This window comes from Leucopleurus acutus, assembly GCF_964270905.1.
Source record: "Leucopleurus acutus genome assembly, chromosome: 1".
Lineage (NCBI taxonomy): Eukaryota > Metazoa > Chordata > Mammalia > Artiodactyla > Delphinidae > Leucopleurus > Leucopleurus acutus.
In genome coordinates, this window is record NC_139142.1 from 184,750,078 (window position 1) to 184,777,799 (window position 27,722).

The 27,722-nt window shown below is 36.8% G+C and overlaps 1 protein-coding gene across 2 annotated transcripts in view; it reads right to left on the minus strand.

The window, feature by feature from the left end:
* Positions 1-27,722, minus strand: part of ANKRD26 (ankyrin repeat domain containing 26) — a 91,369-nt gene that overhangs the window by 42,414 nt on the left and 21,233 nt on the right. The window contains exons 6-17 of one of the 2 annotated variants that reach the window (XM_082846726.1): positions 27,043-27,076; positions 24,524-24,596; positions 23,576-23,636; positions 23,287-23,486; positions 19,827-19,953; positions 19,464-19,525; positions 16,512-16,605; positions 14,373-14,471; positions 13,726-13,754; positions 13,561-13,633; positions 2,877-2,959; positions 615-1,730 (exon numbers count right to left, since the gene is read on the minus strand). In XM_082846726.1, the coding sequence (XP_082702852.1) occupies positions 615-1,730; positions 2,877-2,959; positions 13,561-13,633; positions 13,726-13,754; positions 14,373-14,471; positions 16,512-16,605; positions 19,464-19,525; positions 19,827-19,953; positions 23,287-23,486; positions 23,576-23,636; positions 24,524-24,596; positions 27,043-27,076 (2,051 nt within the window). Of the gene's footprint in view, positions 1-614; positions 1,731-2,876; positions 2,960-5,402; positions 5,661-13,560; positions 13,634-13,725; positions 13,755-14,372; positions 14,472-16,511; positions 16,606-19,463; positions 19,526-19,826; positions 19,954-23,286; positions 23,487-23,575; positions 23,637-24,523; positions 24,597-27,042; positions 27,077-27,722 lie in introns of both variants that reach the window. The other variant, XM_082846725.1, reaches the window with a different exon arrangement.

Consider the following 27,722-nt stretch of genomic DNA (forward strand, 5'->3'; position numbering starts at 1 on the left):
CATGTCAAAACTTACCACATTTTATTAAACAACATAATGTAAAGGTCTGACTCAACAGAAACATCTGAGAGTGGTGATTAAAGAATATGTGGGAGTACATGTATTTGTTATTAAAAATATCTTGAAGTGGCCATGTTGGAATTCTAAGTGCCAAGGGATTGAGTAAAGGAGAGAAGATCGCACACACTAAAGCACAATGAAGAGATTAGTTTAGCAGGAATACGTGTTTATGTCCCTTCTTTCAGTCACTGCTTCCTTCCCATACTATAGAAGTGTAATTTATATTTAAAACCCAATAGATTTTTAAAACCCCCAAACCCTAGCTGATTATATTTCTTAAGCAATTTCCTTTGTGTTTATTCTGGCTCAGAAGGTCACACGGTATGTAGCTAAATTAGTTTCCCAGTCCATGTGAAAGACTGACAGAGAGAGACTTAGGTTGATTAAGGAACAAAAGCCATGAAAATAGTTTCCTATTATTTAAATGGCAGAAGTAATCTACTTCTACACAATTACCTATTTAGCTGACCCCATTTTATTAATAAGTGGAAAATCAGAATGGATCAGATCATTGATAAAGAGAAAGAACAAAGTAGCAGCAAATGAACCTCTACCTCTTTTTGAAGTTGAATTTTCTCTTTTTCCAAAGCCAGGAACTGTACTTGTAACATGCCTATCTCATTCTCAAACCTTTGCATATCTTGCTGTAATTCTTCATTTAGATACACTTTGGATGTTCTGTTACTATTCGGTGGAGAAGAACTCCCATTTTCTAATTCAGGTTCCATGCTTTTATAGTTATTATTAGCACTGCAATTATCTGCAAGTAATGGCTTCTGGAACCAGTCTTGTATTGGTTTGTTTTTCTTATAAGTATTTGTAACAGCAGAAATATCACGACTTTTTATTTGAATCATGTGTCTCATTTCATTGGAGCGGGCAAGCCATAAATCAAAAAGTCTTTTGGGATCACTAGACTGAGGTATACATCCGATGTCTAATTTCCAATTAGTGTTATTTTGGTTCATATTTTGTACCATTTGCATATCAAACTCTTGGTCTTCTTGCACTTCAAATGTAACTACTGGGTCCCTTACTTTTTTATTTTTTGTATCATTATAAAAACTCTCCTCATTTTTGTTAAAAACATGTTCAGTGTCTGGTTTATCACTTTCATAGTCTAATTTATTTTCATTTAAATAAAGCTGTGAAGATGATGGGCAAGCATGTCCCCAGTACCCAGAGGTTAAATAAGATGGAAAAACATTTTCAAGACTGGGTTCTTTTTGTTCAGGAAATGCTTGAAATGCTAGAGAGACAGATACTCCAAATGCATCTTTTGCCTCACAGTCGGGTATATTATTTGTCAAATTAGAAGGTATTTCCTTTATGTTTGCTCCTTCTTTAGGGGTATCATGTAGTGGCTCTTCCTCAGGACAAACAGTAATTTTGTATTTTTCAAAAATTTCACCAAACTTCTGCTTTAACTCATTTGTGATGAGTTTTAAGTTATTTTTCCACTCTAATTTGCCTTGTTTGGTCCACATTTCCTCATACTTTTGTACACAAGGAAGTCCTGAACATACAGATATGTCCTCTCTATCACATTCATTATTCATTTCTGGTTCTTGAGGCATTTTTTGCAGATGCAAAAGCGGAAGATTAATTGGCTTGATTTGATTTTCAGATGTCTTTTCTGTCAGGGTACATGTTTGTAAAATAACTTTATCCTTAAGTAATCAAGTACGGACAAAGAAAAATTAGAGAATAATTAAAGTACAACCGTTAGACTTCTTAATCTATGTTTAGCTACTCACAAATCACTGGATTTACAACTAAGAAGTGAAAAATAACTTGCCTTAGCCTAAAACAGGAGAAAAACATGAACTCACAAACCCAATTTTGTCACTGTTTGTTTGAACTAAATAATTCATATATGTTAAATCTACCAAAAATGAATTAGGAGATGATTTTTAATGTTACAAAGGCTTCCTTACTTAAAAATATTTCACCTCACCGTACCTTAAAGAGTCCCTATGTGCACATAAGGATTTTTTTTTTAAGGACTAGTAACTGGAGAATAGACAAACCTTAAATTACTAGGAGCCAAAATCAATAAACACCAATCAGAAAGAGGAACAAATTCCTAAATTTTAATGCAAATTATATACTATGATAATATTATACATTGATATAATACCTGCTTTCATTCAGTTATATTTTATTCTAATATCTACTAATGAAAGTGGATAAAACATTGTTTAATAATATTTACTGGTTTCCTACCCTAAAATGAAATAAATTAGAAAGTTATTCTTTGTACCCTAACAACAAAGGTCCAATTCTGGAAGGTTTGATTCCTTAATAAGCAATTGGGTTGATTGTATGACCCCTTCTCTCCCTGAATGTAGATCCTTAGGTCGATTACATAGAGGTCACAAGACAGAATAAATCTTTAATCTTGGCATTAGTGACTGGCAATTTGAAACTGCAAATTTTGAACAGCTGGGAATGATTTCTCCTTCCATGAATCTAACTCACGGACCATCATTGATATATTGTTCATAATTTCAACTGCTTAATCATATGATTCAGTATTTGATTATCACCTTCTTTATCATGTAAGGAAGAAGCAAACAATATTCAGGAAATTTTTTTGCCTCAATTCCAAGGACAAAGTTTAACTATAAATTATAATAGATTCTAACAATATTTTAAGCTTTGTAATTAAAGCACTATAAAAACTAAATATTAAATTATTATCTATTGATTCTAAGAGGTTAATTTTGAAAGGTAATTTCATTTGAACTCTGTTATGTCATTAAAGCATAGAAAACAATATTGAGCCAGAAATTTACATTTACATTTTTACATACCTGTGAGTGGTTATTTTCACTTCCATCAAGCCTTTCTTGTGCTTCCTCCGATGTTATTTCTAAGTCTAGTTCTGCTGACAAATCTATATGTTTAGTTAAAATTAACTATTTAGAACAGTTAGATAAAAGACATAATCTTTATAAAAATAGATTTAAAAAATTTTATCAAATGACAATTTAAATTAAGCTTAATCTTTAGCTGAATATTTACTTCTTTAAGAAATACTTCTAATTACCTAAAACTTCAACAAACCATCTGGGAAATACCAGATGCACCATGTTACAGACACACAAACATCTCAAAGATTCATTTACAAATTCATCCACCAAACATCAATGAACAGAACAATCAAAAACCAAACAAAATTTAAAAATACAGGACAAACATATAAAGTCACAATATACTCTGTTCTCTACTTCATAATAGTACCGATTTAACAACACACCAAGCTTCAACTGCAACGTTATTCATGGTTTCCAAAATTACTGTTACTTTTCATGCTTTTATCAGTTCCTTAATCTGAAATGTTTTCCTCTACTCTTCTGACAAATTTCTTTTCATCTTTTAAGACCCAGCCTGCTTTGTGAAGTCCTCCTTGATTACAGCTCTCTTTCCCAAAATAGGTATCTCTTTCCTAGTAGCTACCTTAGTACTTTATAGATTTTTCTAGTGTATCTTCATCACCTGAACTGTAAATTATTTCTTCACGACTATCCTCTTTGCTCCTAGACTGTAGAGGACAATCTCGTGAAATCATCTTTGTATACACAGTCTTTATTTATTTTACTCAATAATTATTTACTGAGTTCCTGCTCAGTACTAAACATTGTAGTTTAAAGAAGAATGTAGATAAAAGGTGTCAGGGATGGCTTTTCTAGAGATAATGCCTGAGCTGAGACTTACACAGTGAGGTCAGTCAGATTCAAGGGAATAGAGGACAGGAAAGGGAGAGAGCATGGAAAGCTGTAGCAAGACAGGGAGAGAAGCATACATAAAACAGGGTGAATATTTGTCTAAAATACAGGGATAGATGAGAGAGCATCACCAGCAGTTCAGAATTCCAGAGCAAAGGACAGACAGAAAGGGCTAGAGAGGGAGAATCAGGTAGAAGTTAGATTATGAAAGCCTCGTGTCATTCTAAGATGGCTGGACATTAGTATGCTTTAAAGAGTGGTTCATGATCACTGGTGCATTTGAGATAGATCACTCTAAATGCTGCGGGAGGGATGAATTTGAAGGCCATACAAATAAATAGAGGGAGACGAATTTGATGGCATTATAATGCAAAAAAAAGATGATGCAGGCCTACACTGAGGGACTGTTTCCAGAAATATTTAAGATATAAAATTACCAGGACCCAGCATAGAATAAATCTTTATTAAATAAATAAATGCACGAATCCTGGGTCCCTCAAGAACTAGACTCTGCTTATTACTTTATAAAAGGTATCAACTGAGAAATGATCTGCATGAACTGTTTTAAGTTGCTTGTATTTAGTTTCCAGTTTTCCTGTTTCACATCTTCCTGTGTTGAGGGGGCTCGTGTAGCTGTTTCGTTTGAATTCGTGCTTCTTGGACCTACCAAGCTCATGGAGAAATGAGAGCAAATAAGTCACTTGTATAGATAAAAAAAAACTTTGAGTTTATAGCTTGTAGTCACTACTCTAGGAGATAACTGAGAATCTTTTGTAAATGTAACATTAATTCTACAGGTAAGGAAGGACAAGAAGATAAAACTATAGGACTGGAAAAAGAAAACAGTGTATGATTGATTACTATAGCCCTGATCATATGACTGATCAAGGGCACTAAATTAATTGGTAGTTATGTAGAACATATATTAGGTGTGGTTAATCAATAGACTGGGCATCCTAGTAGAATTAGAATTGATTTTCCATATACTATTTTTTAAAATGATCAGCGCTCCTTAAAACCAATATCCCTTGTGAACTATTAATTCATTAAAAATAATAAGTTGATATACTATGTGGACACAGCTAAGAAGGAGGGACTATGTAGCAATCCCCAATGACTCCCATTACCGCTGGGAAAGCCAATTCTAAAATATATAAACTCATAGAAAATACAAGAAATAGTTTAGTGTTTGGTTTTGGAGGTGCTTTTTTAGTTACACTGAATATAGTTATAACTAATACTAATGAATTCAGAGCTAAACAAAAATAAAGCTAAAAAAACTATATTTTGAGAAAGGAATCTTGAGATGTCTACCTAGGTTTCCTAACTGGTCCCAAAATTCTAAATATAATCCTGCTACCCACTCTCAGGTGTATGCTAAATACTAGCCTAACGAACTTATTCTCTCTCCTAATTCTCTTTGTTATTTATCATGTTGCTTTGGTCAGAGGAAGAATGCAAACGCCTTGCTAAAAGATGTCTGGCTGCAGGTTGAATAAAAGGAGTAAACACAAAGCAGATTTTGCCACAAAATGATTTTGGAAACATGAGGATTATGGTGAAGCCATGCTGAGGTGGCCTACGGTCGAGTGCTCTGTGCTTATTTATTACCTTGTTTGCTTTCTCTGTTTTCTGGCAGCTGTGACTCACACAGGTCATGGAGCGTGTAATTCCCTAACAGAAACACCGCTCCGATATTAATCTTTTCTTTATCTATTAAGGTCATCTGTCCAAATTCTGTGGATGCTGACTGATTTTTGGTCATTGATTGAGACACAAATGGATATTTATCATCAACTTTCAAATGCCCGGCTCTCTGACAAGTCTCATTATTGAGCGTCAAACTAGCAGAATCCCAATCTGAGAAATCTGAAAACAAAGTTTCCATTTATTAGAATGTGAATACTAATACAAATTTGACTAACTTGAACAAATTCTTTCTTCAGAGAAGCAGTCCCATGTCCTCTTCTCCCCACAAACACACTACTCCTTCATGGCTTATTGTATCTTACACGTCATTGCCATTCATATAGATACGTTAACTATTGCCTCTCATTTTTTCTACTTTTTTTTTTTGCAGTACGCGGCCTCTCACTGTTGTGGCCTCTCCCGTTGCGGACCACACGCTCCGGACGCGCAGGCTCAGCGGCCATGGCTCACGGGCCCAGCCGCTCTGTGGCATGTGGGATCCTCCCGGACAAGGGCACGAACCCGTGTCCCCTGCATCGGCAGGCGGACTCTCAACCACTGCGCCACCAGGGAAGCCCTGTTCTACTTTTTAATTTTCTAGTATTACTTACTTTGATTCACTCATCAATCTCTATTACATATTCTATATACTATAAGAGCTTTATTAATAATTATGTTTCTTCAACATATGAATTTTTTCATTAACAAAATTATGTCTAACCACTTATTTTATGTTTAAATATGCATGACAGTATTGTGTGTTCCAGAGACATGGGTTTCAAAAAATCTTTTAATGAATAGTACTACTTTAATTACAATGAGATGGACTTTCCTCAATGTTACCAATGTATCTTCAGAAATAATTTTTTAAGCCTTGGATAAATATCATAAATTTACAAAAGAAATGATAGCCTTAAGTGATTAATTGTTTCCAGGTAAAAATAGGATAAGTCTAGGTCCACACTAGATCAAAAGAGCATACAGTGCCATGAGACAGGAAATGAATACATAACAAAAATATTTTTCTTTTTTTTAAAGAAAGTAAAATTGTCAGATTTAAATTTCTTAAGACAAATCAGAGCTGAACCAAGATGGTGGAGTAGAAGGATGTGCTCTCACTCCCTCTTGTGAGAACACCAGAATCACAACTAGGTGCTGGACAATCATCGACAGGAAGACACTGGAACTCACCAAAAAAGATACCCCACATTCAAAGACAAAGGAGAAGCCACAATGAGATGGTAGGAGGGGTGCAATCACAGCAAAATCAAATCCCATAATTGGTGGGTGGGTGACTCACAGACTGGAGAACACTTATACCACAGAAGTCCACCCACTGGAGAGAAGGTTCTGAGCCCCATGTCAGGCTTCCCAAACTGGGGGTCCGGCAACGGGAGGAGGAATTCCTAGAGAATCAGACTTTGAAGCCTAGTGGAATTTGATTGCAGGACTTCGACAGGACTGGGGGAAACAGAGACTCCACTCTTGGTGGGCACACACAAAGTAGTGTGCGCATCGGGACCCAGAGGAAGGAGCAGTGACCCCAGGAGAGACTGAACCAGACCTACCTGCTAGTGTTGGAGGGTCTCCTGCAGAGGTGGGGGTGGCTGTGGCTCATCGTGGGGACAAGAACATGGGCAACAGAAGTTCTGGGAAGTACTCCTTGGCCTGAGCCCTCCCAGAGTCTGCCATTAGCCCTACCAAAGAGCCCAGGTAGGCTCCACTGTTGGGTTGCCTCAGGCTAAGCAACCAACAGGGAGGGAACCCAGCCCCACCCATCAGCAGTCAAGCAGATTAAAGTTTTACTGAGCTCTGCCCACCAGAGCAAAAGTAAGCTCTACCCACCACCAGCCCCTCCCATCAGGAAACCTGCACAAGCCTCTTAGATAGCCTCATCCACCAGAGGGCAGACAGGAGAAACAAGAAGAACTACAATCCTGCAGCCTGTGGAACAAAAACCACACTCACAGAAAGACAGACAAGATGAAAAGGCAGAGGGCTATGTACCAGATGAAGGAACAAGATAAAATCCCAGAAAAACAACTAAATGAAGTGGAGATAGGCAACCTTCCAGAAAAAGAGTTCAGAATAATGATAGTGAAGATGATCCAGGACCTCGGAAAAACAATGGAGGCAAAGAATGAAAAGATGCGAGAAATGTTTAACAAAGACCTAGAAGAGTTAAAGAACAAACAAACAGAGATGAACAGTACAATAGCTGAAATGAAAACTACACTAGAAGGAATCAATAGCAGAATAACTGAGGCAGAAGAACAGATAAGTGACCTAGAAGACAGAATGGTGGAATTCACTGAGCAGAAGAGAATAAAGAAAAAAGAATGAAAAGAAATGAAGACGGCCTAAGAGACCTCTGAGACAACATTAAATGCAACAACATTCGCATTATAGGGATCCCAAAAGGAGAAGAGAGAGTGAACGGACCCGAGAAAATATTTGAAAAGATTATAGTCGAAAACTTCCCTAACATGGGAAAGGAAATAGCCACTCAAGTCCAGGAAGTGCAGCGAGTCCCATACAGGATAAACCCAAAGAGAAACATGCCGAGACACACAGTAATCAAATTTGCAAAAATTAAAGACAAAGAAAAATTTCTGAAAGCAGCAAAGGAAAAACGACAAATAAGATACAAGGGAGCTCCCATAAGGTTAACAGCTGATTTCTCAGCAGAAACTTTACAAGCCAGAAGGAAGTGGCATGATACACTTAAAGTGATGAAAGGGAAGAACCTACAACCAGGATTACTCCACCCCGCAAGGATCTCATTCAGATTCGATGGAGAAATCAAAAGCTTTACAGACAAGCAAAAGCTAAAAGAATTCAGCACCACCAAACAGGCTCTACAACAAATGCTAAAGGAACTTCTCTAAGTGGGAAACACAAGAGAAGAAAAGGACCTACAGAAACAAACCCAAAAGAATTAAGAAAATGGTCATAGGAACATACATATTGATAATTACCTTAAACATGAATGGATTAAATGCTCCAACCAAAAGACACAGGCTTGCTGAATGGATACAAACACAAGACCCATATATATGCTGTCTACAAGAGACCCACTTCAGACCTAGGGACACATGCAGACTGAAAGTGAGGGGATGGAAAAAGATATTCCATGCAAATGGAAAGCAAAAGAAAGCTGGAGTAGCAATACTCATATCAGATAAAATAGACTTTAAAATAAAGAATGTTAAAAGAGACAAGGAAAAACACTATATAATGATCAAGGGATCAATCCAAGAAGAAGATATAACAATTATAAATATATATGCACCTAACATAGGACCACCTCAATATATAAGGTAACTGCTAACAGCTGTAAAAGAGGAAATCAACAATAACACAATAAGAGTGGGGGACTTTAACACCTCACTTACACCAATGGACGGATCATCCAAAATGAAAATAAATAAGGAAAGAAAAGCTTTAAATGACACAATAGACCAGACAGATTTAATTGATATTTATAGGACATTCCATCCAAAAACAGCAGATTACACTTTCTTCTCAAGTGCACATGGAACATTCTCCAGGATAGATCACATCTTGGGTCACAAATCAAGCCTCAGTAAATTTAAGAAAATTGAAATCATATCAAGCATCTTTTCTGACCACAATGTTATGAGATTAGAAATGAATTACAGGGGAAAAACGTAAAAAACACAAACACATGGAGGCTAAACACTACGGTACTAAATAACCAAGAGATCACTGAAGAAATCAAAGAGGAAATCAAAAAATACCTGGAGACAAATGACAATGAAAACACAACAATCCAAAACCTATGGGATGCAGCAAAAGCAGTCTTAAGAGGCAAGTTTATAGCTATAGAAGCCTACCTCAAGAAACAAGAAAAATCTCAAATAAATAATCTAAACTTACACCTAAAGGAACTAGAGAAAGAAGAACAAACAAAACCCAAAGTTAGCAGAAGGAAAGAAAACATAAAGATCAGAGCAGAAATAAATGAAATAGAAACAAAGAAAACAATAGCAAAGATCAATAAAACTAAAAGCTGGTTCTTTGATAAGATAAACAAAATTGATAAACCATTAGCCAGACTCATCAAGAAAAAGAGGAAGAGGACTCAAATCAATAAAATTAGAAATGAAAAAGGAGAAATTACAACAGACACCGCAGAAATACAAAGCATCCTAAGAGACTACTACCAGCAACTCTATGCCAATAAAATGGGCAACCTGGAAGAAATGGACAAATTCTTAGAAAGGTATAACCTTCTAAGACTGAACCAGGAAGAAATAGAAAATATGAACAGACCAATCGCAAGTAATTAAATTGAAACTGTGATTAAAAATCTTCCAGCAAACAAAAGTCGAGGACCAGATGCCTTCACTGGTGAATTCTATCAAACATTTAGAGAAGAGCTAACACCCATTCTTCTCAAACTCTTCCAGAAAATTGCGGAGGAAGGAACACTCCCAAACTCATTCTATGAGGCCACCATCACCCTGATACCAAAACCAGACAAGATACTACAAAAAAAGAAAATTACAGACCAATATCACTGATGAATATAGATGCAAAAATCCTCAAAAAAATACTAGCAAACAGAATCCAACAATGCATTAAAAGGATCATACACCATGATCAAGTGAGATTTATCCCAGGGATGCAAGGATTCTTCAATATACACAAATCAAACAATGTGATACACCATATTAACAAACTGAAGAATAAAAACCATATGATCATCTCAGTAGATGCAGAAAAAGCTTTTGACAAAATTCAACACCCATTTATGATAAAAACTCTCCAGAAAGTGGGCATAGAGGGAACCTACCTCAAAATAATAAAGGCCATATACGACAAACCCACAGCAAATATCATTCTCAATGGTGAAAAACTGAAAGCATTTCCTCTAATATCAGGAACAAGACAAGGATGTCCACTCTCACCGCTATTATTCAACATAGTTTTGGAAGTCCTAGCCTCGGCAATCAGAGAAGAAAAAGAAATAAAAGGAATATAAATTGGAAAAGAAGAAGTAAGACTGTCACTGTTTGCAGATGACATGATACTATACATAGAGAATCTTAAAGACGCCACCAGAAAACTACTAGAGCTAATCAAAGAATCTGGTAAAGTTGCAGGATACAAAATTAATGCACAGAAATCTCTAGCATTCCTATACACTAATGATGAAAAATCTGAAAGAGAAAGTAAGGAAACACTCCCATTTACCACTGCAACAAAAAGAATAAAATACCTAGGAATAAACCTACCTAAGGAGACAAAAGACCTGTATGCAGAAAACTATAAGACACTGATGAAAGAAATTAAAGATGATACAAACAGATGGAGAGATATACCATGTTCTTGGATTGGAAGAATCAATATTGTGAAAATGACTATACTACCCAAAGCAATCTACAGATTCAATGCAATCCCTATCAAATTACCAATGGCATTTTTTACAGAAGTACAACAAAAAATCTTAAAATTTGTATGGAGACACAAAAGACCCCGAATAGCCAAACAGTCTTGAGGGAAAAAAATGGAGCTGGAGGAATCAGACTCTCTGACTTCAGGGTATACTACAAAGCTACAGTAATCAAGACAATATGGTACTAGCACAAAAACAGAAACATAGATCAATGGAACAAGATAGGAAGCCCAGAGGTAAACCCACGCACCTATGGTCAACTAATCTATGACAAAAGAGGCAAGGATATATAATGGAGAAAAGACAGTCTCTTCAATAAGTGGTGCTGGGAAAACTGGACAGCTACATGTGAAAGAATGATATTAGAACACTCCCTAACACCATAAACAAAAATAAACTCAAAATGGATTAGAGACCTAAATGTAAGACCGGATATAAAACTCTTAGAGGAAAACATAGGAAGAACACTCTTTGACATTAATCACAGCAAGATCTTTTTTGATCCATCTCCTAGAGTAATGGAAACAAAAATAAACAAATGGGACCTAATGAAACTTAAAAGCTTTTGCACAGCAAAGGAAACCATAAACAAGATGAAAAGACAACCCTCAGAATGGGAGAAAATATTTGCAAACAAATCCACGGACAAAGGATTAATCTCCAAAATATACAAACAGCTCATACAGCTCAATATTTAAAAAAAAAACAACCCAATCCCAAAATGGGCAGAAGACCTAAATAGACATTTCTCCAAATAAGACATACAGATGGCCAAGAAGCACACGAAAAGTTGCTCAACATCACTAATTATTAGAGAAATGCAAATCAAAACTACAATGAGGTATCACCTCACTCACACCAGTTAGAATGGGCTTTATCCGAAAATCTACAAACAACAAATGCTGGAGAGGGTGTGGAGAAAAGAGAACCCTCTTGCACTGTTGGTGGGGATGTAAACTGATACAGCCACTATGGAGAACAGTATGGAGGTTCCTTAAAAAACTAAAAATAGAATTACCATATGATCCAGCAATCCCACTACTGGGCATATACCCAGAGAAAACCACAATTCAAAAAGACACATGCACCCCAATGTTCATTGCAGCCCTATTTACAATAGCCAGGTCATGGAAGCAACCTAAATGCCCATCGACAGACGAATGGATAAAGAAGATGTGGTACATGTATACAATGGCATATCACTCAGCCATAAAAAGGAACAAAATTGGATCATTTTTTGAGACGTGGATGGATCTAGAGACTGTCACACAGAGTGAAGTAAGTCAGAAAGAGAAAAAGAAATATCGTATATTAACGCATATATGTGGAACCTAGAAAAATGGTACAGATGAACCGGTTTGCAGGGCAGAAATTGAGACACAGATGTAGAGAACAAACATATGGACACCAAGGGGGGAGAACCGCGTGGCGTTGGCGATGGTGGTGGGATGAATTGGGCGATTGGGATTGACATGTATACACTGATGTGTATAAAACTGATGACTAATAAGAACCTGCTGTAGAAAAAAAAAAAAGAAGACAAATCAAAGAAAAAAGCAAGAAATGTAAAAGTGAAAGTTTAAATCCTGTTTCATCACAAGGGTCCCTTTATCATTTCACATCCATAAGCTCTGTGAATGGTTTAAAACAGTGGTTCTCAAGTGTCACCTGAGCATCCCTGGAGTCCCAAGACCTAACCATTCAAGCGGTCCAAGAGGTCAAAACTATTTTCACAATAACAGTAAACGTTATTTCCATTCTCATTCTGTCTTAAGTGTACAGTGGAGTTTTCCAGAGTCAAGATATGTGATAACATCATAGTTCTAATGGCTAATAGAATGTATGATTGTGTGTGCTTGTATTTTTAATTTTTCAGTTTTATTTTCCAATACAGTAAACATCAGTAGATACAACCTACTTAAACAAAAGTTCATTGCAATTCTCAATAATTTTTAAAAGTATAAAAGGATCCTCTATCTGCCTCATAAAAAAATAACAAATAAATAAATAAAAGGATCTTAAAGCCAAAAACTTTCAGAATTACTGTTTTAAAAAAAAAAAAAAGATTGTGTCTAGCAAATCGTCATTAAGGTATGATTACTTTCCCCCACTTTTAATAATCAAAGACCACCACACACACACACACACACACACACACACACACACACGAGACAGACACACAGAGTCTGCTAATCAAAACATCTGGTTAGCTTAAGCTCATCCGTGTAACACCACTAAAATGAAATAATTAAAGTTGAAATACGATTGACATGTTAGCAAGTGAAGCTTTACTCTAGGTAAAGGTCAGAATTCAAATAAGCATTTGATAAAACTGGAAAAATCTTAGAATCTAATAATTTACCTCTGAGAATCCCTAAGCAGTACAGAGATTCCAAACTGAGAACTTCAGGGTATTGAAACATACATAGAAACATGTGAGTTAAAGCTTACATTTTAAAAATATCTTTTTCTTATGCTTGTAAATATCCTTTTTTCAAAACATGGATACCAACAATAACATGTGCCTTATTTACGGCAAATCCTTCAATTAAATTTGCAAAAACAAAAGAAAAAAGAATTAGGAATATGAAGGCTGTGAGCATTTCAAATATTTTAGCGTACCTCCCTCCAGAGGGAAATTTGCACTGCAGAATTTACCTGATCTGGATGTTTGCAAATCCTTCATTCCTACTGTTTCATTAGGAACAGAATCTTTCACTCCAACTGCAGGCTGAATGGGTTTTGAAACAAGTTGATTAATAAATAATGTACATTTGATACAATCTGTAGTTAATAATTCAAGATAAAAATATAAGTTTTTACCTTCAAGTGAGGATATTCTTCAGGAGAATCTAAAAGGCAAAAGGGACATAGAATCAACTACACGTAACTATGAAAGCCACCTATATATTCATGCAGTTAGTACTGAGCAGACTCCTCATGCTTGGCCTTGGCAGTGAATACTTTAGGTTTTGGTGTTTTGTTTCTTGGGGGAGGTTAGGACGGCAACAAGACAGACATATGAATCCACTATAGATACTGAAGAAAAAATAGGAGTACAGGTTTAATAAAACATGCAGTTAAGATTTCAAAAGTAAGATTATGTCCCAAAAGCCTTTATAAAATAGAAAAATGCACATGTACCAATGTGAACATGCTGATGGACGAGGAGAAAAGTGATCTTTAATCAGAGGGACAAATCATGACCCCGAGAAGGTAAATGTGAAAGCTGATGGTAAAATGCAACAGCATATCTTGAATGCAATACGGCAGCATCATTTACACCATTATACTACAAGTGTTCATCACGTTCTTCAATTTGTCCTGTAATTTAGGAAGTGCACAGTTGGGATGACAGTTCAGCTGAATGTATAATACATTTCTCATCAGAGAAAGTGTTATGAACTGATCAGCTTGGATATACACTTGTAGAATAATAGTTCATAAAAATATTCATTTTTTTTCCATACCCATGTGGGCTACTGGTATGCCTACATTTCTTGGATCCTCTAGTTTAGTCATCTTAAAGTTTCTCGATCCACTCATGCAAGAAGGTATATAAGGCACATCTAAGAAATAATGTATTATAAGTTTTCAATATCGAAGTACGATTATCAAAAAGGAAAAAGTAAATTTTACTGCCACAGAATTATTAGATATTAAAAATCTTTAATATTTCAAAATCAGTGTAGTATTTACTAAAAATAACAATTTTAGCATTTAGGGAATGAACCCTATTAATTTCTTTTGTTTCCAAAATTAGTTTGGTTCAGTATATCATGCTAATGTTTAAAAGGATTTCTGTGAAACAATTATCATCAAAAAATTAGCTATCTTACGGACTCCCCTGGCGGTCCAGTGCTTAAGACCCCATGCTTCTACTGCAGGGGACACGGGTTCAATCCCTGGTTGGGGAAATTAGGATCCCACATGCCAGCCGAGCAGCCAAAAAAACAAACAAAAAAAAACCTATCTTGAAAAAAAACAAAAACAGCCAATGCTTCCATATTCAAATTAATCTCATTTGAATAACACATACCAACACAACATATATCTTTGATGCCTGATAGTTACATGGAGGAGCTGGGGTTTACCTCAATTCTAGCACCCACTCCTGCTTCCAGTATTCTCTGGGGCAGCAATGACGTAACCTTGTTTCAGTGTAAATACACTGAAGTCATCTAACAAGAGTTCTCTCAAGTTTCCTCATCACCTCCACAATCACCTCCCTAACATCCTTCTTTCCTCCCTCTTTCCTTTCACTATATTCTTTCCTCTTCAAAGATAGTCTCTGGATCTGTGGTCTTAATTCTTCCCCTTTTACATTCTTTTTATGGATCATCCCCACCACTTCTTTTTTCCTCTTTGCTTAGCAGTGGTACCTTACATCTAGAAGTTCTACTTCAACGCTTTGCTACCCTCTGGCTATAAACACGCTCAGAAAGAAAAAGAAAATAATGCTTTTCCTTGATCCTGTTCTGTCTTAAACTATCCAGTGGCTCCTCTTCCAGATTTCTCTAAATGCAAGCCTACACCCTTGTTACTCTGAGAGCTTGTCAGAAATGCACAATCCCAGACCTGCTGCTCAGCATGTGCACTTTTCACAAGGTCCCCAGGGGACTAATTAAAATTTGAGAAACTCTGATCTGTGAGTCTGCTTCTACATTCCCACAGTAAGAGTGGGAAAGCTTTACTGTTTGTCTCTGACAAGTTTTGGTGCTGGAAGCTCACTTCAAATTTGTCTCACGTTTCAAATACTCTTCCCTTCCTTTTTCTAAAGACGTATTTTACTTTGCCACCGTCCTCCACAGACCCCTGCTTCCTTTTCCTTCATTTACTCCCTGTAACCTCTGCCTCTCTCATTTTTTACTCCTTCTTTCCTCTTCCTCATTTCCCAACTTTCCTTAGGTTGCAGAGTACCTTGAAACGGAATTAATAATTTAGCTCCTTAAAGGGGACTCTCAATTTAATCTGTGGCTGACATCAGATAAGATACACAGCTTCCCTCCTTTTCTCATCTTTTTCCTCACTATGCATTTGACAGGTGATTTTCTTTCTTTTTTTTTTTACATCAACAGTGTTATATTTTGTAATAGTTTTCAGAATATAAGCTGCATAGCTTTTTAGAATAAAAAATGATATAACTTCAGGTACATGCTTTAGGGCACTTGGTTAAACAAAAAGCAAACTGTGTCTTTGAGGACCACCTCAAAAGGGTGGCACACTTCACAGTGTACCTTGATAACAGACATGGAGATAGATGATTATATCATGGCATGTCATCTACAAAAGAACATCTGGACAGTCAGAACTTAAATAGAACACAGCACACAGTTAAGTATTCAAGCACTGCTTTTTGGCCAAATAAAAACTGCCTAAAAACTGTTGATGGATTTTTGACTAGAAAAAAAGATGTAGCTGCTTAGTTCTTCTGATACAGCACTTCTTTTCCAGAATGAGACAGGCTCAGTTCAACTTGAAATCAGTGTGAGGAATGATTCTTCCTCTTAACCGACAGGTGATTTTCCTTGGCTATTAGAATATATCAGAATTCCCATTTTAAATCAACATGCTGTCAAATGACTTTTTCATAAAAATACAGTTCTTACCTTCTACTTGTCCATTTAATATATTTTTTCCTCTTTGACCTGCAGCTCCAGATAAATGATCAACGTACTTCTGTGGAAGACTCTCAGAGATACTCTGTTAAAATTGATATTACTAATGAGTTGCATAAAGATTTCCTAATCCCCTTCTAATACCTGAAAATACCCTACTTTTTAAAAATTTCCTACCTTACAAGCAATTATATTTAAAAATAAGAGAAGCATGGATTGAAAACCCAAACATTTAAATAGAAAACTTCATATACACTCTCTAGATCAAGTATATCTTTTATCCTCATTTGGCTACTGACTCTGTAAACTGAGCATGGAAAGCCGGAGGAATTATTTTCACAGACAGAATACTGACTTACAGGCACATTTCAGCAAGGAATTAACTTCAAAATACCTAACTCTACTTTGCATTCCCTGTCAAAAGAAGAGAGTATTTTTTAAAAATATGTATTTAAATAAATTCTTTAATAAGTACACTTGCTATAAATTTAAAATATTTCTAAAGACAGAAATTTTTTAGTATTAAAATAATATACTTGGCATGAAAAGAAACCATGAAGTATGTCATGTTGAGCATAAACAGAACACTGTAGAAGCTGCTTCATTTAGGTAAACAAGGGCTTACAAGAATCTGTTATTTGATAAAATTTTTATTGATAGGAAAACTAGTTGAATAAAATAGCGAAGTAGTAAGAAAAACTTTGTTTAAATAATAGCAAAAAATTTAAATATAGTTATGCAACTCTTCAAAAAAGTACAGCAAGCTTTAATAAGGGAATAAGAACATTTATTTATTAATCATCTAAATGTGCCAAGCTTTTATTATGCACATTTTACTTTCTACATACAACAACAACGATAAAAATGATTGTAAGGACAGTTACCCCACTTCCTGTTTCCTGGTCATTCCAAGATGCGAGAGTGAAATGACGAACAGATGGGACCTGCTGTTCTCTCTGTTCAGAATGTCCCTCCCCTGGACCCTCACATGACAGGCTCCTTCCCATCCTCCCCTTGGTAGCTTTCCTCACATGCAGATCTTTTCTGACTACCTAAATTCCACTCCCACTATCATCCCCATACTAACTACAAACTCTCTCAATGTTGTCTAACTTAACATTCTCCATTTTCTTTTTTTTTTTTTTTGCGGTACGCGGGCCTCTCACTGTTGTGGCCTCTCCCGTTGCGGACCACAGGCTCCGGACGCGCAGGCTCAGCGGCCATGGCTCACAGGCCCAGCCGCTCCGCGGCATGTGGGATCTTCCCGGACCAGGGCACGAACCTGTGTCCCCTGCATCAGCAGGCGGACTCTCAACCACTGCGCCACCAGGGAAGCCCTCTCCATTTTCTTTACATGAAGGACTTAACAGTGACTTATAAAGGATTTCTGTTTGGTTTTATGTTCCCACCACTACAGCCTAACCCCTCAGTTGGTACAGTCAGTGTCTAACTGCCCAGCACATAGTTGGTATTCAATGACAGGAATTTATTTAAGATCAAAACATTTAAAATGTCGAGAGCACCTCAAGTACCAAAGCACTTGATACCTATAGGAGATCTCCGATAACAGTCTATAGAAACTTAACATACCCCAAACTAGAAATCCACATGCCCGTTCTAATTTTCCTATTCTTAACACTACTGTCATTTTATTGTCCTTCAGGTTTTAAAAAAGTGCCCCAGCATTTAGTGAGTCACTAATTGCGACTGTGATCATTTTTGTCTTACATTTCTATAGCACCCTTTACAGTTTACAGTGTGTGTTCACAGCTGTTACCACATCTGTTCCCTACACATACCTGAGAAGTGGGTACCAGTACCATTTTTACAAAGGAGGTCACTGACGCTCAACCAGGGTAGACAAGTTTTTCCGAGATCCCACAGCTAGTGACAGAACCAGGATGCTACCATGTCTTTTGACTTTAAACAGTGCTGTATCACTGCAGCAGCTGCCTATATCTAACGGATCAGGCCCTTCTTATTTCTTTCCATAGCTGTCACTTTACAACAGGTCATCATTACTTTATATTTATGTTACTTCAAGTACGGCTGCCATAAAGGTACTCAACGCACACTAGTTTAACTATCCAAAATGGTGTGTACTTATTAAAACATTGCTAAACCAAACTGTTGTTATTATAATGCCACATACTTATTATTCCCCATTCTTTTGCTTCTCTTGAAATGTTCCTTGCAGATCTATTTGACAATCCAAATGTAATAATACTTTCAATTCTCAGGCACTATCTTTTTCAGGTCTAAGTGGTAAAAAACTACATTTCAACCTGTTTCTCTCTGAACCTCACTAGGAGTTTTACACATCTATATGTACCAAAGAAACATACATTTGCTTGGGAGACTGGGACTGACATACACCCTACTATATATAAAATAGATCAATAATAAGGACCTACTGTATAGCACAGGGAACTCTACTGAATACTCTGTAATGGCCTATATGGGGAAGGAATCGAAAAAAGAATGGATATATGTATATGTATAACTGAGTCACTTTGCTATATCTGAAACTAACACAACATTGTAAATCAACTATACTCCAAAAAATTTTAAAAAAAAAAAGAACAGAAAAAAGAAACATACATTTGGCCATAGGCTGACCTGGAATAATGCTTCAGTTTTCAGATAAATTTAACTTCAGAACCCAAACTGATTCCTTATGACGTCTAAGCCTTGGTTTTTGCTCTATACTACACTGGTTTCATTAGGTGAATCTTGCAAATTAACAAAAGTGCACTATGTGGTAGTTATTATATTTAGAACACAATTATTTAATTAATTACAGGTTAAAAATATAAGGAAAAAATTTTGATGGGCAAATGCAAAGGTGAGAAAGTAAAGTCAAAGCATCCTCCCTTTTATGTTTTAACATCCCTCAGTGCTTATATTTTAAAATAAAAAAAAAATAATAATAGAAGACAGTACCTCAGAATCCCAAGGTGATTCTATACCTTCCTCTTCTCCTAATCCTAATGCTGACATCATATCTGTAAAATGCAGCCACAGATCCATTAATGAGAACATTTACTACTGTAAATTTTAAATACCTGTATAAGTCTATCTCCATCCACAAATATTTAAATAAAATAAAGTAGCAGAAAAGAATTTCAGAGGGTTGAGGCATTTTCAGGAAGAAAAAGTTGGTAGTAGTTGGGATACTTCTGAAGAAACAGAGCAAAAGAAACATACTTAAAAAGAAATGGATAGTATATTTGGATCTACACACTTTAGATGATTTTATACTAGCCTTTAAGCATAGAAAAAATTCATAAAAATTCACTAACTTACCACTCCTATTATTTTTGTGTGCTCCATCAAAAGAAGTCAAATTGTTATGATCTATTTGCTCTTGTGGAGCACTTTCAACATCAGTATCATCTTCTTTTTCTCCAATTTCTGGATTTGTTGCTCCTTCCTATAAAAACAAAACAAAATAAAATAAACACCTAATTCCAGAAAACATCATATTCATTCATTTGGTCATTCAATCAATCACTAAGACAACAAACATTTACTGGATCTATCAAATCATAGGCACTATCCTGGGAGAAAAGCTGGAAATATAAATAGAAGACCGATTCTGCTTTGTATTCTAGGAGAAGTAGAGCTACATGAAAACAAATAACAGAAAAGTATCATTCAAAAGCTCTACAATTGATGTGAACAGAGTACAGGAAGGGCACAAAGGAAAGAGGAGTCAGCTGTATCTGGGTAGCTCAGGAAATGCTGCAAAGACAGGTCTGTGTCTTAAAAGACAGACACAGTGTAGAGCGGGGATGTGAAGGGGATTCTAGAAAGGGCAGCCTGAGCAAAAGGACGAGGCGTGAAACAACATAACAAGTCACGTGGAAAACTAGAACACAGTTACCGGGAATGGTAATGAGAGAAAAACTGGAGGATCAGAGCCAAACCAAAAAAAGCAAGCGTCCTCCTAGAACATGAACTTTCTCCTTCACGTGATGGGGATCCACTACATAAGTAGAGGCGTTACATCTTCACAAATATATTTTAGAAAGGTCACTCTGGCAGCAACATAAAGATGAACATCAGGGGAGCAAAACTAGAAAAGAGCATCTCAAAATTATAAGTGAGAAAGTAATAGGAAATGAAAAATGGTAAGCAGGTAGAAAATACTGAACTTGATGAGCAACAGGATGTGGTGATTTCAGGGAGGGATGGAGTCTAGGACTTTTCCTGCTTCAGTATTTCAGTGATGTTATCTACTAGGATGGGGAAGACAGATGACAGAGTAGCTTACAAAGAGTCAGGAAAGAGGAAAGCATCAGGGACAATGTCTTCAGCTTGGGGCATAAGAAATTTGAGGCACCCAGGGGACTTAGAAGAAAGATTTGGATAAATGCATTTGGATTAGTAATAGATAAACTTGTTCAGGAAAAGCATATGATGTTAAGATAAATATCTGTAAAATATACTAACCTGGTATAATGATGCAAACCTATGCAGAGTTCTCAACTTTTGAAAATATAAACAAGACTGGGGAAGAAAACTATGAGCTTCAATTTTTCGATTATATATTGCAACATTTGTTTAAGGATATAAAATATACTCTTTCATGAATATGTGCAAATATTCATTTCTGGGATATAATAGCAATAAGCATTTTTAAGTTAATGAAAAGATTTACTTGTAAAACACCAACTCAAGAGACTACAAGAAGATTCCTTTTCAAAAATTAATCTTAAAAGACAAGTTTTAAATTGTAGAAGAGGGCTTCCCTGGTGGTGCAGTGGTTGAGAGTCTGCCTGCCGATGCAGGGGACACGGGTTCATTCCCCGGTCCGGGAAGATCCCACATGCCACGGAGCAGCTGGGCCCGTGAGCCCTGGCCGCTGAGCCTGCGCGTCCGGAGCCTGTGCTCCGCAACGGGAGAGGCCACAACAGTAAGAGGTCCGTGTACCGCAAAAAAAAAAAAAAAAAAAAAATTGTAGAAGAGAATGTTTTTGTGATTATGGAATTATAAGGCATTTTTAAGTACTATTATGATGTACGAAAGAAACATAAAACCCTATTTTAAAATTCACATGATTTTCTTATTCACCTGTGAACAGCACGCTAATAACTCTTCCTATCTACGCCTTACAGAATGGCAGTTAAAGATTGGGGAAATGATTTAGTACTAAAAAAAATTAGTAAAACTATGATTATCCAAGTTGGAGATTTAAAAGTTCTCAGATACATCTATGATTAACAAACACGACCCAATGTTCACACGAGGGAAGAACAAAGGGACTAAAAAATCAAGTAACCAGGATTCCTGAGTTTTAGATATGAAAGAATTTACATGTTAGTTTAACTTGTATAACAAAATATTTACATGCTAGTTTAACTATAAATACTGAAGTTAATAAAGTTTCTCAAGAATAACATGAAATGTACCTATTGCTGGAGATATTTTAAAAAGTAAAAAATTGTCTTCCAGAGATAATTTTGTACACTCTGCTGGTAATTTTTCCTTCCTTATTATTTTATAATAATAAGTAGTTTATATCAGAAAAAAATCATAAATTGTGATTTCATTCATTTGATGCGTGTATATGTGCCCATTATGTACAGATATTACTAGGAAAAGATAAATCAGAATCTCTCCAGAAAAAAAGATTTCTATATTTTTTTCTTTAAGACTGTGGCAGTTTAAAATTTTCTCATTTAATGACTTGAAATTAAGAACCTCATTTACATAATTAGAAATTATAATCTTAGTGAAAAACTAGATAAAATACTTATTTATTTCCTCTCTGTCTATTCTCAAAAAGATCTAAAACGGCTACCAAGATGATACCAAACAGTAAGATAAATTAGTTAAGTAAGTTAAGTATATACCAAACAGTAAGTAAGAAACCACAAGAAGGAGAAGAGCCAAAAATTCTTAATTCAAAATAAATCTGATAAGGCCTAAAACAGAGCTCATCTTGCATTATCTATGAACAAAGGTTTTGCTAGATTAAATATAAGACATAACCTTATTAATTTAAAAGTGAGAATTTTTTAAAAAGGAAAAAACTTCAGATTAAAACTAACTTCCACATGGAACTATATTCAATACCTTGTAATAAACTATAATGGAAAAGAATTGAAAAAAAATAATATAGATACATACATATGTATAACCAAGTCATTTTGCTGTACACCTGAAACTAACACAATATTGTAAATCAATTATACTTCAATTAAAAAACAACAATCAAAAAAGGTAAGGATCAAATTCTCTTTCAGTTCTTCATAAAAATCAACTATATGTCATTCAAAAGAGTACGAGCATTTTTTCCCATGACCTGACTTTCTCTTGTTAATGTGAATTTGAAATAATTTCTATCATATTTTATAGAGTTCCTGCTCTCACTTAACCCCACTATTTCTGTTGTGTTTATAATATAATAATAATCTCTCTCATCTTGACCCTCATTCAATCTTTAAATTCATCTTGTCCTTCTTAAATGAATTCTTCCCCTTCATCCCCCTCCCCATCTTCATATTCATCTAGCTGTTCTTTCTAGTTGCTTTCTAATTCTTTCCTTTCATAATGGCGTACTTCAGAATGGTTTACTGCCACCAACGTTCATAAATCTCAATCCTGCACATATGTTGCTCTTGTTGTTACACTGTTTTCTATCGTGATCTTGAGGAATTCCATTTCTGTAAGGGATTCTTTTCATCACTGTAAGAATCAGGGGTCTGGTATGTGAAAAAGCACAGAAAAAAAAAGTTAAAAACAAAACAGAACAACTTACCTTTGTAAGACCAAGGCCTGCTAAAGACTTGAGAGGTTTTGGGAGAGGTTCAGGTGATGGGAAAGCAGGATGAGAGACGCCTTGGAGTCTGATTGATGGTTTGGGAAAGGTTTCGACCACATCTTCATTTTCACTATCAGAACTATTGTCCTCAGAGAAGGTTCTCTTCTCTGGCCTCCCGATGCCACATTTTGCTTCTACTATAGTGAAAACAAAGTGGAGTACATGAGAACATCCGTAATTTCAAATCAGTGAATAACACAAGAAGGACAGGCTTCAAATAACTTACTGTTTTTCTTGGATTGCCGAGAAGCACTCATTAGCTTTGTTAAGCTTGGTTTCAGGACATTCTAGAGAAGAAAACAAGAGCTTTAAGAATAAGAAGTATTGGGAATTCCCTGGCGATGAAGTGGTTAAAACTCCATGCTCCCACTGCAGTGGGCGCAGGTTCAACCCCTGGTCGGGGAACTAAGATCCTGCTCCGCTTGCGGGATCTTAATTCCCCAACCAGGGATTGAACCTGGGTCCTTGGCAGTGAGAGCGTGGAGTCCTAACCACTGGACACCCAGGGAATTCCCTGAATATACGCTTAATGGAATGCTTCAGAAAACACAGCAAAATCCCTTCATAATATGGATTTTGAGAAACAGAATTTTAATTTCTAAATTTCCATAATTTCAACTGTTATTTTAGGCTTAATGCAGAACCAAAGACAGAAACAGAGGGAAAAAAAAGCTCTCTCCTAACAACTCTATGATACCAAAATAAAAATTGTCCAAGAAAAAAGAACTAGATGATATATGCTAAATAGTTTTGGAACTGAAAGGCCCCAGGAAAATTCTATGATTATTTCAGTAAGTAACTGTATCCACTAAAGATTTCGTTTAAGCATGAGTATTATATAAATCACGTCAGTATGGCTGAAAAGTCTCAGTAAGAATCCTTATGCTTGACCAAATTTCGTATTTCCTCCCTTGTGGGAAAGTGCTTCCCAATACACTTTTCCCGTCACTATCTACTTCCCAGCCCATTTTCTCTTCAGCCCCGACCTTCAGTATTTAGCAAAGTAAAAAAAAAAATTCAACTAGTCATATTTTTATAAAATGGTTTGCTCTGACCAACTTTCTATTACAAACATAAAACAATGAGAGGTAGACCACTGCTAAACTTTAGAAGTTAATACTACACAAAACTAAATTCAAAGCAGGAAAACTAATTTCACAGGAGAGAACTTTACCTTGGTATCAAAATCTAAGTCTTCATCGTCTGATGTAGGCCATGAATCATCAACACCAGGTTTGTTGGAAAGCCTTCAGAGCAAAAATATATAACAAAAATGAGTGACTTCATTTCTTTAACCAAAAACAAACAAAAAAAATCAAGTGAAAGGTTGGTTGTCTATATATTAAATGATGTTTCTTGACATCATTAAAATGTGGCCTCTGTTTTAGAAAAGCTTTTAGTTACCTATTTCTGCTTCCATCTCTCCCAACCTATGAAATATCTAGCTAAGACCCATTCTTAGTTCCCATAACAAAGAGTGACAGCCAATATACTGGCAGAGCCTGAGAATAATTTGTTTCCACCAAAAGTCCTAAAACCTGAACTGAAAACCCAATTAATGGGTAACATAACTTTTGTTTAACCGAACTGGAACAAACCTGATGACCTAAAATAAAGTAGAAGGATATGCTGTTCCTTCTCCATTGTCCGTGCCTGGTTCAAAGACTAATCTGTGTCCGTCAAAAATGGCAGTCTTGGTTCTCCAGTAGGGAAACCACTTATTAAAGAAGGCCGCCCGGGCTATCCCGATGGCACAGTTGTTAAGAATCCACCTGCCAATGCAGGGGACACGGGTTCGAGCCCCAGCCCAGGAAGATCCCACATGCCGCGGAGCGGCTAAGCCCATGCACCACAACTACTGAGCCTTCACTCTAGCGCCCACGAGCCACAACTACTGAGCCCACACGCCACCACTACTGAAGCCCGCACGCCTAGAGCCCATGCTCTGCAACAAGAGAAGCCACCACAATAAGAAGCCCGCGCACCACAACGAAGAGTAGCCCCCACTCGCCGCAACTAGAGAAAGCCCGCGCGCAGCAATGAAGACCCCGATACAGCCAAAAATTAATTAAATAAATAAATAAATTTATTAAAAAAAAAAAAAAAGAAGGCCCCATTCCTCCCCTTTACTCTAAAACAGTACAGGGAGTCCCCTGAAATGTTTGAAAGTTAAATGTACAAAAGTCAAAGAACAAATTTATATGTTTAATTTATATGTTAAACTATTCCCAGAGAGATTAAAACATTAAAAATTATAAAGTCTACTTAGTTTTCCTATAGAGGTCCTGCCTTATTCAGGTCCACATAAATAGCTAGCTCTTAAAAACCCTCATAGGCACTCAGATCCCCAAGCAGAGACAGTGCTATAGAAACAGAGTCCTGGCAGCTGTGCCTCTCTTTCCCTATGTACTGCCTAAATATCTTCCTTCCTATAGGCTCCCCTCCCAAATCACCCCTGTGCCTCACCCCTGAGGCCTGCTCAATAGCAGCCTCCAACCTTTAAGATTTCAGCCTGTGAAGGCAATGGTTCCTGAATCAAGGATGGGCTCGGGACTTCCCTGGTGGCACAGTAGTTAAGAATCCGCCTGCCAATGCAGGGGACACGGTTCGAGCCCTGGTCTGGGAAGATCCCACATGCCCCGGAGCAACTAAGCCCATGCGCCACACTATTGAGCCTGCGCTCTAGAGTCCATGAGCCACAGCTACTGAGCCCACGTGCCACAACTACTGAAGCCCGAGCACTCCGCAACAAGAGAAGCCACTGCAATGAGAAGTCCGTGCACCACAACGAAGAGTAGCCCCTGCTCGCCGCAACTAGAGAAAGCCTGCACGCAGCAACAAAGACCCAATGCAGCCAAAAATAAACAAATTTATTTATTTAAAAGAAAAGAAAAGAAAAGAAAAAAGACTCTAGGAAAGAAGAAAAAACTTCAGAAAACCAGGCAAGGGTACTACCCTGAAGGGAAAACCAAAACCAGACTGGGAAGGCAGTAAGTAGAGAAATCAACTAGACAGATGCTCTACGTAGATGTTGAATTTAATTAACATAACATGGTCTATAGGCAGATACTCTTCTCTTATAGAAAACTAATTCACCTTAAGGAGAGTAGACATCGTTATATCTAAGAAGACCTGCCTAAGGAGGTCTTGCTTGTATAAAACCCTATGGTTCTGAGGCCTCAGCTACCTGAGATCTGCCATAACACCTTAATGGTAAATACAAGGTACTAGTTACCACTGCAATTGTCAAATATATCAGGACAAAGGCTTGGACTAACCAGGTTTCTTAGGAAAACTCTAAATCAGAGTTAATACATAACTAAATTTGACTTTCTGAGTTGATCTGATTTGGGTCTGTATCTTGACCCCAGTGCTACACGGGTACTTATCAATCTCTGCTGAGGGACATGAGAGTGAATCTGGGGCTGACCGTCACATCACAGGTCAGCAACTTGTTGACTATGGAATCATGGGTCAATTAACCAAGCTCTCCAAACCACAGCTGCCTAATTAATAAAGTAAGCTATATAGCACAGCTACTTTGCAAAGCGGTTGTGATGACTTTATGATGTAACAAATTTAAGCACATAATACAGTGTTTAACCCAGAGTAGAACACTCAACAAACATTAGTTTCTTTTCTCCATGTTCCCTTAGTTAAACACACAAGTTTTAAAAATCCATAAAATCCTACCTGCTTAAAGACTCTTCTTCAGAACTCTCATCCACTATTAAAGGAAAAAGTAAAACACATTTTAAATCAACAATAGAAAAATACAGAATATTAAAAGTGTAAGACTGATGCTTTGTTAAAAAGGATTCCTCTGTGGGCTTCCCTGGTGGCGCGGTGGTTGAGAATCCGCCTGCCAATGCAGGGGACACGGGTTCGAGCCCTGGTCCGGGAAGATCCCACATGCTGTGGAGCAACTAAGCTCACATGCCACACTACTGAGCCTGTGCTCTAGAGCCCGCGAGCCACAACTACTGAGCCCGTGCGCTGCAACTACTGAAGCCTGCACGCCTAGAGCCTGTGCTCTGCGACAGAAGCCACCACAATGAGAAGCCCGCGTGATGCAACAAAGGTTAGCTCCCACTCCCGCAACTAGAGAAAGCCCGCGTGCAGCAACGAAGACTCAACGCAGCCAAAAATAAAAATAATTAATTAATTAATTAAAAAAAAAAGTATTCCTTTGGAACCACACCTGGAGAGTATACTAGAGTGAATGCTGATTATACCACTGCTAGGCAATTATGCATGAGAGCCATTTCCCCACCTTTACATTTATCAAATGCAAAAAAAAAAAAAAAAAAGGAACAGTACTTATCAAAATTTGATACCTAAAAGTGAAGTGCTGTTTACAATGACCATAATCC